General features: G+C 40.8%; 2 protein-coding genes across 4 annotated transcripts in view; both read right to left on the reverse strand.

The window, feature by feature from the left end:
* Positions 1-236, reverse strand: part of fgf10b (fibroblast growth factor 10b) — a 3,363-nt gene extending 3,127 nt beyond the window's left edge. The window contains exon 1 of the mRNA XM_083527138.1: positions 1-236. This exon is cut by the window's left edge and continues 448 nt beyond it. Coding sequence (XP_083383264.1) covers positions 1-33 — 33 coding nt within the window. The 5' untranslated portion in view covers positions 34-236.
* A 2,568-nt stretch (positions 237-2,804) lies between these two features.
* Positions 2,805-20,000, reverse strand: part of LOC310718359 (A disintegrin and metalloproteinase with thrombospondin motifs 12-like) — a 33,799-nt gene continuing 16,603 nt past the window's right edge. For 2 of the 3 annotated variants that reach the window (XM_083527124.1, XM_083527125.1), the window contains 12 exons: positions 19,791-19,921; positions 19,344-19,464; positions 18,849-19,093; positions 7,266-7,407; positions 6,485-6,611; positions 6,197-6,407; positions 5,039-5,785; positions 4,782-4,919; positions 4,340-4,480; positions 4,076-4,222; positions 3,705-3,858; positions 2,805-3,604 (listed from right to left, as the gene is read on the reverse strand). In XM_083527124.1, the coding sequence (XP_083383250.1) occupies positions 3,483-3,604; positions 3,705-3,858; positions 4,076-4,222; positions 4,340-4,480; positions 4,782-4,919; positions 5,039-5,785; positions 6,197-6,407; positions 6,485-6,611; positions 7,266-7,407; positions 18,849-19,093; positions 19,344-19,464; positions 19,791-19,921 (2,426 nt within the window). In that variant the 3' untranslated portion in view covers positions 2,805-3,482. The remainder of the gene's footprint in view (positions 3,605-3,704; positions 3,859-4,075; positions 4,223-4,339; positions 4,481-4,781; positions 4,920-5,038; positions 5,786-6,196; positions 6,408-6,484; positions 6,612-7,265; positions 7,408-18,848; positions 19,094-19,343; positions 19,465-19,790; positions 19,922-20,000) is intronic. The other variant, XR_014531127.1, reaches the window with a different exon arrangement.

The following is a 20,000-nucleotide window of genomic DNA, read 5'->3' on the forward strand; positions in this document are numbered from 1 at the left end:
CCGACCGTTAACCGAACACCATCTCACCTTCATCACTGCTGTACAGCACCGGGGGGAGCATGACTGCAGGAACACACACACACTCACACACACACACACACACACACACACACTCACGAGCACGCGCGCACACACACGCAGTGACCATAAAGAGCTCAAACACTGAAGGAAGTCAAAACACACACACACACACACACACACACACACACACACACACACACACACACTCACGAGCACGCGCGCACACACACGCAGTGACCATAAAGAGCTCAAACACTGAAGGAAGTCAAAACACACACACACACACACACACACTCACGAGCACGCGCGCACACACACGCAGTGACCATAAAGAGCTCAAACACTGAAGGAAGTCAAAACACACACACACACACACACACACACACACACACTTGATGCATGAAATGATTTCAGGAGAAAGTCTCCAGCGCGTGTGCATGATGTAACCGTATAATTTGCATATTAATTTGGATCGTCATGATCATTTGCATATCAGTGCGTTGTTTAGAGGAGGAGGAGGAGGAAGATTTCTCTGAAGCTTCTTATTAAGCACAACATTTCTCAGAGGATGTAGAGGAAAGATCTCAGAGCACAGCACCAGGAACAATTCACATATTCTATCCATTTATAATAAAGTGTGTGGGTCACTTCCGGTAGTGCGCTGGTGTGAGGACACACTGATCTGTGAGCGAGATTAACTCAGTCTTTATTACATCACACAGGACAGTGGACATGCCTTTTATAGATCACCACACTTCCTCTGTGTGTGTGTGTGTGTGTGTGTGTGTGTGTGTGTGTGTGTGTGTGTGAGCTGATCTTTTACAGAGTCTGTGTCTCCTCAAACTCCACTATCTTATCTGTGTAGTGTCTTCTCTCCAGCATTGTCCTGCTGTCTCGTCTTCCTCTCGAAACCACACTTTATTTACCATTTCCTCACTCACACACACACACACACACGCACACACACACACGCACACACACACACGCACACACAATCACCTCATCCTTAGTCATTAACACAAACTAACAAATACACCTACACACAAACCATAGAACGTGGTAACACCAACAAACACACCAACAAACACACTAACATGCACACACACACACACACACACACACACACACACACACACACACACACACACACACACACACACACCAACAAACTAACTATCAAAATCAACAACAAATACTTTAACAAACACAATATCAAACACAATAACAAACACACCAAATAACACACACACCAAAAACACTCTCACAGAACAACAAACACACAAACAAACAACAAACACAATAACAAACACACTAACAAATACAACACAGTAAGGTGCCAACAAACACAACAAAACAACAACAAACACACTAACACCCACCAACTAACAAACACACTTACACACCATAAAACACACAAACACACACACAAACACACACACACACACACACACACACACACACACACACACACACACACACACACAGTATGGTTAGGATTAAACCCACTAACAAACACACTTTGACACCACAAACACAGGGTAGCATTAGGGTTAGGGTTTAAGATTAGGATTTAATGCTAGGGGTAGGGTTAGGGTTTAGGTTTATGCTTTAGAGGTTGGGTAGGTTAAGGGGTAGGGTTAGGGTTTAGGTTTATGCTTTAGAGGTTGGGTAGGTTAAGGGGTAGGGTTAGGGTTTAGGTTTATGCTTTAGAGGTTGGGTAGGTTAAGGGGTAGGGTTAGGGTTTAGGTTTATGCTTTAGAGGTTGGGTAGGTTAAGGGGTAGGGTTAGGGTTTAGGTTTATGCTTTAGAGGTTGGGTAGGTTAAGGGGTAGGGTTAGGGTTTAGGTTTATGCTTTAGAGGTTGGGTAGGTTAAGGGGTAGGGTTAGGGTTTAGGTTTATGCTTTAGAGGTTGGGTAGGTTAAGGGGTAGGGTTAGGGTTTAGGTTTATGCTTTAGAGGTTGGGTAGGTTAAGGGGTAGGGTTAGGGTTTAGGTTTATGCTTTAGAGGTTGGGTAGGTTAAGGGGTAGGGTTAGGGTTTAGGGGTAGTTGAGTTAGGTTGGGTATAGGGTTTAGTGTTAGGACTAAGGTTTATGCTTTAGGGTTAGGGTAGGGTTAGGGTTTAGTTGTAGGGGTGTGGTTAGGGTTAAGGGTTTAGGGGTAGCTTTAAGTTTAGGGTATAGGATTAAGGTTCTGGTTTAGGATTATGCTTTAGAGTTCGGGTAGGGTAATGTTGTTGTTTTTTTAAACGGTTGTACGGTTAGGTTTTGGGATTTGGGTTTGGATTTAGGGTTAGGGTTTAGGTTTATGGGTAGAGTTAGGGTTTAGGGGTAGCATTAGGGTTAGGGTATAGGATTAAGGTTTATGGTTAAGGGTAATTTAGGGTTTAGGGCTAGCATTAAGGTGAGGGTTTGGGGGTCAGGTTCAGGGGTTAGGGCTAGCATTAGGGTTAGACTATAAGATTAGGGTTTAGGGCACGGCAAGACCCCAACAAAAACACACACACACACACACACACACACACACACAAATACACCTACAAACACACTAATAAACACACAAAATGGTGTCCAATACACATTTTAATGATGTGAACTCTACACCATCCCACACACACAAATCACATCAAATTACATACAAGGAACACACTCAAGATCTTATGAACTCACTAAGAGCACCATGGGTTTCAGTTACACCCCCCCCCCCCCCCACACACACACACACACTGATATTTGCAGTGATTATTAATCCCAGGATATTTAGAAATATAATGTGTGTATACAATGTTGATAACAGCACCAGAGTAGATGTTTTTTTTTTTTTAAAGCACCTCAATAGAAATCTCACACACACACACACACACACACACCCACACACACAGTAGATGATAATAAAGTAGCGCAGCAGCTGATTCACAGCTCCACATGTTCCCCGTCTCTCTGCATCGATGGTGTGTGTGAAGGTTGATGATTAGCTTCAGCTTTCTCCGTGGAGTGGACCAGGTTCCTGGTGTCCAGGAGAACATGCTTATTCTCTGTGGAGTGTTTGGTGGGTTTAGATGAGTCCAGCATCAGGGTGTGATCACACATACCTCACTGTAACACAACTCACATTAAATACATACGTGTGTTTCATCCTGAACTGTTGATAAATGATCACAGCTGCACATGTGGTCATGTGACACATCTGTAACGCTCCTGGACATGACCGTGGTGTCCATCGTGGAGAAGGTGGAGTAGTTTTTGGGGTGAATATTATAGCAAGTGATACAAAAATCTCACACTCATGCTGACAGGTTTCAATTCTCACATACACACAAGCTTCAAGTAAATAGTGCATGTGTGTGTGTGTGTGTGTGTGTGTGTGTGTAATTGTGCTGAAGGTCCAGTATTGTACAGTCTGAGGGCTGATGATGATCCAGCATGACTCGGACCCCTGACCCCTGACCCCTGGGTGGGCGGATCTTACAGGCCGCAGGTGAGGCAGCACTGTTTCTGGATGGAGTTGAGGACGCAGCGACCGAGCAGCTTCAGGGTGGAGCAGAAGCGAGCGGACATGCTGTCTCTCTTACACACCTGAGACACATCTGATCCACACACACACACACACACACACACACACACACACACACGTTAAGTGTAATGTGAGTGTGTAAAGTGTGTAATAAAGGTGTAGTGTTTGTGTACCTCTCTCAGGTGTGCACTCCTCCTCACCACACACACGCAAACTCTCAGGCCGGTCGCTTTCCACACACACTGCGCTGTTCACCTCGTCTCCTGATCCCTCGCTCACACACCTGATCACTCGCATCTGTACACCTCCACCACAGCTCCTCGAACACTAACACACACATTATCACATTCTGTATCGAACACCTACTCCACTACCTTCAAATAGAGATTTATATATATATATATGAATATTTTAATTAGGCCACACCCACACACCTGTCACTACAGGTATGCTAATCTCTGTACATTGTGTTATTTGTGTGTGTGTGTGTGTGTGTGTGTGTGTGTGTGTGTGTGTGTGTGTGTGTGTGAGACCCATCAGTGACCTGCTGCCAGGGTTCAGTAGCCCACAACACACACGGCTGAAGGTTACAGGGGGCAGAGCTTTCAGGTCTGAGACTCGTGTCACAGCGTTCAGGCTCCGGACAAAACACCAGGCGCTCCATCACTCCACCTCCACAACTCTGAGAGCACTACACACACACACACACACACACACACACACACACACACACACACACACAGAAATATACAAAATGTACTAATGAATCTGTGTGTGTGTGTGTGTGTGTGTGTGTGTGTGTATATACCTGTCCCCAGTGTGTGTGTTTCCACTCTAGTGTAGGAGGTTGTTGGTCTGAGCAGTGAAAAGGTCTCAACACTCTGCTGCTCTGAGAGTCAACACACTGCACATCCCTGTACTTCACACCACTTACACATCCATTAACACACTGACACACACACACACACACACACACACACACACACACACACACACACACACACACACACACACACACACACACACACACAGTTTGGTGACAGAAGATTAAATATACACACAGTGTATAATTGTTATGAGAAATTGAAGTTCCTCGTGGGTTCTCTGAGATCTCAGAGTGGAAGATACCAGGTTTAAAACTCGAACATCTGGAAACATCTAAAAGGGGTGTGTAAACATGCCAACACATCAGCAAACTCTAGTGGGGTGTGTGTGTGTGTGTTTTGTGTGTGTGTGTGTGTGTGAGAGACCTTTCTCCACACAGCACAGGGTTGAAGGTTACAGTGTTGTGCAGGTTCAGGCTTCGCTGTACTGCTGCAGTCAGAATCATGTCCAGAACTACATGCTACTGACCTCCACACTGCTCCCAGCCCACAGGAGGTAGAGCACTGACACACACACACACACACACACACACACACACACACACACACACACACACACACACACAATGAGAATATGAATGTTTTAATGAGAGCAGAATATCAGTAAGACTGAAAGACGTTACCTCACTCCAGTTGCCCGTGACCCAGAATGCCGCTGTGCTCCTGCCTCTTCCTGTTTTGGTCACTTTGGATCTGTTGGAGTTCCTGTGTGTGTGTTTGAGCTTCTTCATTGCTGAGTGTGTGTGTGAAGGGTTGTGTGATCTCACCTGGACCTTCTGCTTGTGTGTATGTGGATTCTGGGAGGTACTTCTGTGTGTGTTTGTGTGTGTGTGTGCTTTAGCAGGTATGTGTGTGTTTGTTCTTGTCCTGAATGGTTTTGTTGTAGTAAGGAATGTGTGTGTTGTGTCTGGTTGTACAGTGGTGTGAGATGTGTGTGTAGTGCTGAGAGGTGTGTGAACGGTGAACCCGTCCTCTCTATCGTCCTCCATGATGTAGTCATATCCTGGTGTGTACGCTGCTCCGTGCCGAAGGTCCGTGCTGCCCTCCTCCTCCTCCTCCTTCTCCTCCTCTTCACTGGTGTGTGTGATGTTCTCCACACTGCTCTTATTAACCAGGATGAAATCCTGATCGTCTCTGTGTAACACACTCGGCGTAGGAGTGTGTGATGTGTATGGTGTGGGTGTAGGTGTGAGGTCATCTGGCTCATGCTCCGGGGTCGGGGTGGAAGGTTGTGGTCGGATTCTGGAGCAGCTCTGGAGGTTGCAGAAGGTTGTGGATCGCGGTCGGTTCACAGGGTCACAGCGGATCTGGGGCTCTAATACACACTTCACGTCCCGAGATTTCACCCCTCCCCCACAGGTCAGAGAGCACTGCAGGAGCAACAATCACATTGATTTACTAGTAAACTGGTGGTCAAGCATGAGATGATTCCTAACAATCCGATAAATTACGCTGTGATGTTGGGACTCCACCTTGTGTTCAAGTTCCCCATTAAAGCATGATGTAGTCACCATGCAACCATGTAATCTACTGATCCCATCACCAGGAAATCTTGTAGCCTAGCAACTCTGTGATCCATTACACTAGCGACTCCACAATCCTAGTAAACGTGTGACCTTTCATCAGTGTTAAATCCATGATCTATCCCATAATCCTGTAATCTGGTGATTTAGTGACCTGGTGATTAAATACCACAAATGAATTCATGATCCAGTTACCCCTGACCCTGACTGATCCTGAGAACCCATGACCCTGTGTTGGTGACCCTGTGGGAGTCTCACCTGGCTCCAGTTTCCCACCGTCCAGGCCGAGCCGCAGGTCACGTTGCGGTTGCAGCTCACCACAGCTTTAGGTCTGGGGAGTTTCCTGCAGTCGCCGGGGTGCAGCACTCTCTCCTCTCCTGCTACGGTTCTAACACACAGAACCGTGCGCTTTCTCACTCCATCAGAACCGCAGGAGGCCGAACACGACTGCCATCCACCCACCCACCACCTGGTGATCACATGTTCCTCTTTCAGCTCCTCGTCTACACAGAATATTATCTGGGACATTTCAGAAAAAAAACAGACCTGGCAGGACAGTCCATGTCCTTACAGTGACGATGTCTGTCCTCAGGCCGAGTTTCCCCATCACACAACTCCTCATCCACCACTCCAACATCTGCTCTAAAACACCGCACCGGCTGCTGCTGCTCACCTGCAGGACCAGCACCAGGACAACATCAGCACCAGGACCATGACCAACACCAGGTCCAGGTTCAGGACTATCATCAGGACCAGGACAAGACCAGGACAGGACCGGCATCAGGGGTTATTACAAACCACATGGTGGAGAAGGACACACCCATAATGCACTTACACACATTATATCAGATTTAACAGCTGCTTTCCTCCATGTCCACACTTTTACTTCCTAAAGAGACGTCTAGACACCAGGACTCTCTACAGTTTGTCCACTAGAGGTTAGTCAAGGACAAGAGAAATGAGAAACCTTGTTTAAGATCAAAGTAAATTATCTCTTCCTCACCACCTGGAGCTACAAATAAAAATAACCCACATGCCACGTTTCAGCATGCAGTGTTAATATCTCCCCCAGTGTGTGTGTGTGTGTGTGTGTGTGTGTGTGTGTGTGTGTGTGTGTGTGTGTGTAACTGTTGTGGTTTGTGGTTTGTGTAATAATCATTCATCCAAAATTATACAAATATTTGAAATCAGATGATAGACACTGGTGTTGATCTAAACCAGGACTGTTCACTCTGGAGCTCGTGTGAACGTGTGGATGTGATTGTGTTGCGCTCACACGGGAAAAGAGTTTCACACATTATTATATATTTTCTTGTGCTGTCCTCACCTTGTCCACAGGTGGCGCTGCACTCAGTCCAGGCTCCGTATTTCCAGAGGTACTGAGGTTCCAGCAGATCATTATTCCCTGAGGTGTTCTTCTTCATGATGAACTCGTACCGCACGCCGAGGTTTGTCTCCTGAAACAGCAGCTATAGAAAACACACAGAGAGCCACAATGTAACTGACACTCAGCACATACACTCATACACACACTCACATACACACATACACTCATATACACATACACTCATACACACACTCACATACACACATACACTCATATACACATACACTCATACACACACTCACATACACACATACACTCATATACACATACACTCATACACACACTCACATACACACATACACTCATATACACATACACTCATACACACACTCACATACACACATACACTCATATACACATACACTCATACACACACTCACATACACACATACACTCATATACACATACACTCATACACACTCACATACACACATACACTCATATACACATACACTCATACACACTCACATACACACATACACTCATATACACATACACTTATACACACACTCACATACACACATACACTCATATACACATACACTTATACACACACTCACATACACACATACACTCATATACACATACACTCATACACACACTCACATACACACATACACTCATATACACATACACTCATACACACACTCACATACACACATACACTCATATACACATACACTCATACACACACTCACATACACACATACACTCATATACACATACACTCATACACACTCACATACACACATACACTCATATACACATACACTCATACACACACTCACATACACACATACACTCATATACACATACACTCATACACACACTCACATACACACATACACTCATATACACATACACTCATACACACACTCACATACACACATACACTCATATACACTCACATACACACATACACTCATATACACATACACTCATACACACACTCACATACACACATACACTCATATACACATACACTCATACACACACTCACATACACACATACACTCATATACACATACACTCATACACACACTCACATACACACATACACTCATATACACATACACTCATACACACACTCACATACACACATACACTCATATACACATACACTCATACACACTCACATACACACATACACTCATATACACATACATGCACACATACACTCATATACACATACACTCATACACACACTCACATACACACATACACTCATATACACATACACTTATACACACTCACATACACACATACACTCATATACACATACACTCATACACACACTCACATACACACATACACTCATATACACATACACTCATACACACACTCACATACACACATACACTCAATACACACACTCACATACACACATACACTCATATACACATACACTCATACACACACTCACATACACACATACACTCATATACACATACACTCATACACACTCACATACACACATACACTCATATACACATACACTCATACACACACTCACATACACACATACACTCATATACACATACACTCATACACACACTCACATACACACATACACTCATATACACATACACTCATACACACACTCACATACACACATACACTCATATACACATACACTCATACACACACTCACATACACACATACACTCATATACACATACACTCATACACACACTCACATACACACATACACTCATATACACATACACTCATACCACACTCACATACACACATACACTCATATACACATACACTCATACACACACTCACATACACACATACACTCATATACACATACACTCATACACACACTCACATACACACATACACTCATATACACATACACTCATACACACACTCACATACACACATACACTCATATACACATACACTCATACACACACTCACATACACACATACACTCATATACACATACACTCATACACACACTCACATACACACATACACTCATATACACATACACTCATACACACACTCACATACACACATACACTCATATACACATACACTCATACACACACTCACATACACACATACACTCATATACACATACACTCATACACACACTCACATACACACATACACTCATATACACATACACTCATACACACACTCACATACACACATACACTCATATACACATACACTCATACACACACTCACATACACACATACACTCATATACACATACACTCATACACACACTCACATACACACATACACCATATACACATACACTCATACACACACTCACATACACACATACACTCATATACACATACACTCATACACACACTCACATACACACATACACTCATATACACATACACTCATACACACACTCACATACACACATACACTCATATACACATACACTCATACACACACTCACATACACACATACACTCATACACACACTCACATACACACATACACTCATATCACACATACACTCATATACACATACACTCATACACACACTCACATACACACATACACTCATATACACATACACTCATACACACACTCACATACACACATACACTCATATACACATACACTCATACACACACTCACATACACACATACACGCATATACACATACACTCATACACACACTCACATACACACATACACTCATATACACATACACTTATACACACACTCACATACACACATACACTTATACACACACTCACATACACACACTCACATACACACATACACTCATATACACATACACTCATACACACACTCACATACACACATACACTCATATACACATACACTCATACACACACTCACATACAAACATACACTCATATACACACACACTCATATACACATACACTCATATACACATACACTCATACACACACTCACATACAAACATACACTCATATACACATACACTCATACACACACTCACATACACACATACACTCATATACACATACACTCATACACACACTCACATACACACATACACTCATATACACATACACTTATACACACACTCACATACACACATACACTCATATACACATACCCTCATACACACACTCACATACACACATACACTCATATACACATACACTTATACACACACTCACATACACACATACACTCATATACACATACACTCATACACACACATACACACATACACTCATATACACATACACTCATACACACACATACACACATACACTCATATACACATACACTCATACACACACTCACATACACACATACACTCATATACACATACACTCATACACACTCACATACACACATACACTCATATACACATACACTCATACACACACTCACATACACACATACACTCATATACACATACACTCATACACACACTCACATACACACATACACTCATATACACATACACTCATACACACACTCACATACACACATACACTCATATACACATACACTCATACACACACTCACATACACACATACACTCATATACACATACACTCATACACACACTCACATACACACATACACTCATATACACATACACTCATACACACTCACATACACACATACACTCATATACACATACACTCATACACACTCACATACACACATACACTCATATACACATACACTCATACACACACTCACATACACACATACACTCATATACACATACACTTATACACACTCACATACACACATACACTCATATACACATACACTCATACACACACTCACATACACACATACACACACTCACATACACACATACACTCATATACACATACACTCATACACACACTCACATACACACATACACTCATATACACATACACTCATACACACACTCACATACACACATACACTCATATACACATACACTTATACACACACTCACATACACACATACACTCATATACACATACACTCATACACACACTCACATACACACATACACTCATATACACATACACTCATACACACACTCACATACACACATACACTCATATACACATACACTCATACACACACTCACATACACACATACACTCATATACACATACACTCATACACACACTCACATACACACATACACTCATATACACATACACTCATACACACACTCACATACACACATACACTCATATACACATACACTCATACACACACTCACATACACACATACACTCATATACACATACACTCATACACACACTCACAGACACACACTCACATACACACATACACTAATATAAACATACACTTATACACATATACACTCATACACATACTCACATACACTCATATACACATACACTTATACACACATACACTCATACACACACTCACATACACACATACACTCATATACACATACACTTATACACACATACACTCATACACACACTCACATACACCAATACACTCATATACACATACACTTATACACACATACACTCATACACACACTCACATACACCAATACACTCATATACACATACACTTATACACACATACACTCATACACCCACTCACATACACACATACACTCATATACACGTACACTTATACACACATACACTCATACACACACTCACAGACACACACTCACATACACACATACACTAATATAAACATACACTTATACACATACTCACATACACACATACACTCATATACACACTCACATACAAACATACACTAATATAAACATACACTTATACACACATACACTCATACACACACTCACATATACACATACACTCATATACACATACACTTATACACACACACATACACTCATACACACACTCACATACACACATACACTCATATACACATACACTTATACACACATACACTCATATACACATACACTTATACACACACATACACTCATACACACACTCACATACACACATACACTCATATACACATACACTCATACACACACTCACATACACACATACACTCATATACACATACACTTATACACACATAAACTCATACACACACTCACATACACACATACACTCATATACACATACACTTATACACACATACACTCATACACCCACTCACATACACACATACACTCATATACACGTACACTTATACACACATACACTCATACACACACTCACAGACACACACTCACATACACACATACACTAATATAAACATACACTTATACACATACTCACATACACACATACACTCATATACACACTCACATACAAACATACACTAATATAAACATACACTTATACACACATACACTCATACACACACTCACATATACACATACACTCATATACACATACACTTATACACACACACATACACTCATACACACACTCACATACACACATACACTCATATACACATACACTTATACACACATACACTCATATACACATACACTTATACACACACATACACTCATACACACACTCACATACACACATACACTCATATACACATACACTCATACACACACTCACATACACACATACACTCATATACACATACACTTATACACACATAAACTCATACACACACTCACATACACACATACACTCATATACACATACACTTATACACACATACACTCATACACACACTCACATACACACATACACTCATATACACGTACACTTATACACACATACACTCATACACACACTCACATACAAACATACACTCATATACACATACACTTATACACACATACACTCATACACACACTCACAGACACACACTCACATATACACATACACTCATATAAACATACACTTATACACACATACACTCATACACACACTCACATACACACTCATACACACATACACTCATATACACATACACTTATACACACACTCACAGACACACACTCACATACACACATACACTCATATAAACATACACTTATACACACATACTCACATACACATACTCACATACACTCATATACACATACACTTATACACACATACACTCATACACACACTCACATACACACTCATACACACATACCCTCATATACACATACACTTATACACACATACACTCATACACACACTCACAGACACACACTCACATAAACACATTCACTCATATAAACATACACTTATACACACATACACTCATATACACATACACTCATACACACACTCACATACACACATACACTCAAATACACATACACTCATATACACATACAATCATACACAAACTCACATACACACATACACTCATATACACATACACTCATACACACACTCACATACACACTCATACACACATACACTCATACACACACTCACATACACACTCATACACACATACACTCATATACACATACACCCATACACACACTCATATACACACTCATACACACATACACTCATATACACACACTCACATACACACTCATATACACATACACTCATACACACACTCACATACACACTCATACACACATACACTCATATACACATACACTTATACACACATACACTCATACACACACTCACATACACACTCATACACACATACACATATACCCTCATACACACACTCACATACACACTCATACACACATACACTCATACACACATACACACATACACTCATACACTCACTCACATACACACTCATACACACTTACACTCATATACACATACACTTATACACACATACACTCATACACACACTCACATAAAACTCATACACACATACACTCATATACACATACACTTATACACACACTCACATACACACTCATACACACATACACTCATACAAACATACACTCATACACACACTCACATACACACTTATACACACATACACTCATATACACACTCATACACACACACACTCATACACACATACACTCATACACACACTCACATACACACTCATATACACATACACTCATACACACACTCACATACACACTCATACACACATACACTTATATACACACACTCACATACACACTCATATACACATACACTCATACACAGTCACATACACACTCATACACACATACACTCATATTCACATACACTTATACACTCATACACACACTCACATACACACTCATACACACATACACTCATACACACACTCACATACACACTCATACACACATACACTCATATACACATACACCCATACACACACTCACATACACACTCATACACACATACACTCATATACACACACTCACATACACACTCATATACACATACACTCATACACACACTCACATACACACTCATACACACATACACTCATATACACATACACTTATACACACATACACTCATACACACACTCACATACACACTCATACACACATACACATATACCCTCATACACACACTCACATACACACTCATACAGTCATACACATACACTCATACACACACTCACATACACACTCATACACACTCATACACTCATATACACATACACTTATACACACATACACTCATACACACACTCACATACACACTCATACACACATACACTCATACACATATACACTCATACACACACTCACATACACACTCATACACACATACACACATATACACATACATTTATACACACATACACTCATACACACACTCACATACACACTCATACACACATACACTCATATACACATTCACTTATACACACATACACTCATACACACACTCACATACACACTCATACACACATACACTCATATACACATACACTCATACACACACTCACATACACACTCATACACACATACATTCATATACACATACACTTATACACACACTCAAATACACACTAATACACACATACACACACTCACATACACACTCATACACTCATATACACATACACTTATACACACATACACTCATACACACACTCACATACACACTCATACACACATACACTCATATACACATACACTCATACACACATACACTCATACACACACTCACATACACACTCATACACACATACACTCATATTCACATACACTTATACACTCATACACACACTCACATACATACTCATACACACATACACTCATACACACACTCACATACACACTCATACACACATACACTCATATACACACACTCACATACACACTCATATACACATACACTCATACACACACTCACATACACACTCACATACACATACACTCATATACACATACACTTATACACACATACACTCATACACACACTCACATACACACTCATACACACATACACATATACCCTCATACACACACTCACATACACACTCATACACACATACAGTCATACACATACACTCATACACACACTCACATACACACTCATACACACTCATACACTCATATACACATACACTTATACACACATACACTCATACACACACTCACATACACACTCATATACACATACACTCATACACATATACACTCATACACACACTCACATACACACTCATACACACATACACTCATATACACATACACTTATACACACATACACTCATACACATACTGACATACACACTCATACACACATATACACATACATTTATACACACATACACTCATACACACACTCACATACACACTCATACACACATACACATATACCCTCATACACACACTCACATACACACTCATACACACATACAGTCATACACATACACTCATACACACACTCACATACACACTCATACACACTCATACACTCATATACACATACACTTATACACACATACACTCATACACACACTCACATACACACTCATATACACATACACTCATACACATATACACTCATACACACACTCACATACACACTCATACACACATACACTCATATACACATACACTTATACACACATACACTCATACACATACTGACATACACACTCATACACACATATACACATACATTTATACACACATACACTCATACACACACTCACATACACACTCATACACACATACACATATACCCTCATACACACACTCACATACACACTCATACACACATACAGTCATACACATACACTCATACACACACTCACATACACACTCATACACACTCATACACTCATATACACATACACTTATACACACATACACTCATACACACACTCACATACACACTCATACACACATACACTCATACACACATACACTTATACACACACTCACATACACACTCATACACACATACACTCATATACACATTCACTTATACACACATACACTCATACACACACTCACATACACACTCATACACACATACACTTATACACACATACACTCATACACACACTCACATACACACTCATACACACTTACACTCATATACACACTCACATAAAACTCATACACACATAGACTCATACACACACACATAAAACTCATATACACATACACTCATACACACACTCACATAAAACTCATACACACATACACTCATACACATACACTTATACACACACTCACATACACACTCATACACACATACACACACTCACATACACACTCATACACACATACACTCATATACACATACACTCATACACACACTCACATACACACTCATACACACATACACTTATATACACATACACTCATACACACACTCACATACACACTCATACACACATACACTCATATACACATACACTTATACACACATACACTCATACACACACTCACATACACACTCATATACACATAAACTCATATACACATACACTCATACACACTTACATACACACTCATACACACTTACACTCATACACATACACTCATACACACACTCACATACACACTCATACACACATACACTCATACACACACTCACATACACACTCATACACACATACACTCATACACACACTCACATACACACTCATACACACATACACTCATACACACACTCACATACACACTCATACACACATACACTCATACACATACACTCATACACACACTCACATACACACTCATACACACATACACTCATACACACATACACTCATATACACACTCATACACACATACACTTATACACACATACACTCATACACACACTCACATACACACTCATACACACTTACACTCATATACACATACACACTCATACACTCATATACACATACACTTATACACACATACACTCATACACACACTCACATAAAACTTATACACACATACACTCATATACACATACACTTATACACACACTCACATACACACTCATACACACATACACTCATACACACACTCACATACACACTCATACACACATACACTCATATACACATACACTCATACACACACTCACATACACACTCATACACACATACACTTATAAACACATACACTTATACACACATACACTCATACACACACTCACATACACACTCATACACACATACACTCATATACACATACACTCATACACACACTCACATACACACTCATACACACATACCCTCATATACACACACTCACATACACACTCATATACACATACACTCATACACACACTCACATACACACTCATATACACATACACTTATACACACATACACTCATACACACACACTCACATACACACTCATACACACATACACTCATATACACATACACTCATACACACACTCACATACACACTCATACACACATACACTCATACACACACTCACATACACACTCATACACACATACACATATACACTCATACACACACTCACATACACACTTATACACACATACACTCATATTCACATACACTCATACACACACTCACATACACACTCATACAGACATACACTCATACACACACTCACATACACACTTATACACACATACACTCATATTCACATATACTCATACACACACTCACATACACACTCATACACACATACACTCATACACATACACTCATACACACACTCACATACACACTCATACACACATACACTCATACACACACTCACATACACAGTCATACACACATACACACATATACACATACACATATACACACATACACACACTCACATACACACTCATACACACATATACACATACACACTTATACACACATACACTCATACACACACTTACATACACACTCATACACACATACACTAATATACACATACACTTATACACACATACACACACTCGCATACACACTCATACACACATACACTCATACACACACTCACATACACACACTCACATACACACTCATACACACATACACTCATACACATACACTCATACACACACTCACATACACACTCATACACAAATACAGTCATACACACACTCATAATAAGAACACACAATCAGGACACACACTCAGGTAAGGACACACAATGACTCAGACTTAATAAAGTGTTACTGCATGTGTGAGTGTGTGTGTGTGTGTGTGTGTGTGTGTGTACCTGAACCATTACAGGCTCTGTTGTAGGTCCAGGTGAAGTGAGGTTCTCCAGGTTGCCACTGCGTTCGTAGTAAAACGTGACTCCGCCCACCTGGTACTCACCATTCCATTGGATGATGTAATTGCCGTTGAGAAAATATTTATCAGAGTTTACTGCACGCATCGCCAGGAAGTTCGCCGCCTCCTCCACTTCCTGTATCACGATATCCCTCGCTCCTGCAGGAATCAGCACCATGTCTGTGTAGCCTAAAACAACACACACACACACACACACACACACACACACAAACACACACACACACAAACACACACACACACACACACACACACAAACACAAACACACACACAAACACAAACACACACACAAACACAAACACACACAAGGCTATTTGGTACCTATAGCTGGGATTTAATTCAGGTCTGTAGTTGCATTTGAGTGAATGTGTGTGTGTGTGTGTGTGTGTGTGTGTGTGTGTGTGTGTGTGTGTGTTGTACCGTATCCTTCAGTCTGTGAAAAAGTGTCATTCAGTGTCTCACAGCTGGAGCCGTCACCCAGACACACACCACACTGATCCTCCTTCGCCTTTGAGTTTATTGCATAATCACACCCCACCTCCTACACACACACACACACACACACACACACACACACACACACACACAGGTTATATTTTTATATAGATATATGACACATCAGTATATTATTAAAGATCTGGATCGTGATTGGTCGTGATCGAGATCCATGTGATTGTTGACAGGGTGAAGTTTACCATAAGTAGGAATGTGTGTATATATCATGTAGAGTCCCCAGTTTCAGGGCTTTGTACCAGTCAGGACAGCTCCAGGAAACATGTGGAACAAGCTGTTTTTTAGGGGAAGAGACTTAGGGAACACACACACACACACACACACACGGAGAGTAAGCCACGCCCGCCACTCTACCTTGCACACACCATTGATGCAGATGCTCCTGCTGCTGTTGGAGAAACACGGAGTTCCATCAGTCACCGCCTCCAGCATCCTCTCGGAGAAATCCTCATTCACAGGCCTACACTGCAGCTCACACGGCTGACCTGAGGGGTATAGAGGTGACATAGACATGGCGAAGAGGTGACATAGAGGTAGTGAAGTTCAGTTTAAAATGTAATATGC

The sequence above is a fragment of the Silurus aristotelis genome (genome assembly GCF_946808225.1).
Source record: "Silurus aristotelis genome assembly, chromosome: 23".
Taxonomy (NCBI): Eukaryota; Metazoa; Chordata; class Actinopteri; order Siluriformes; family Siluridae; genus Silurus; species Silurus aristotelis.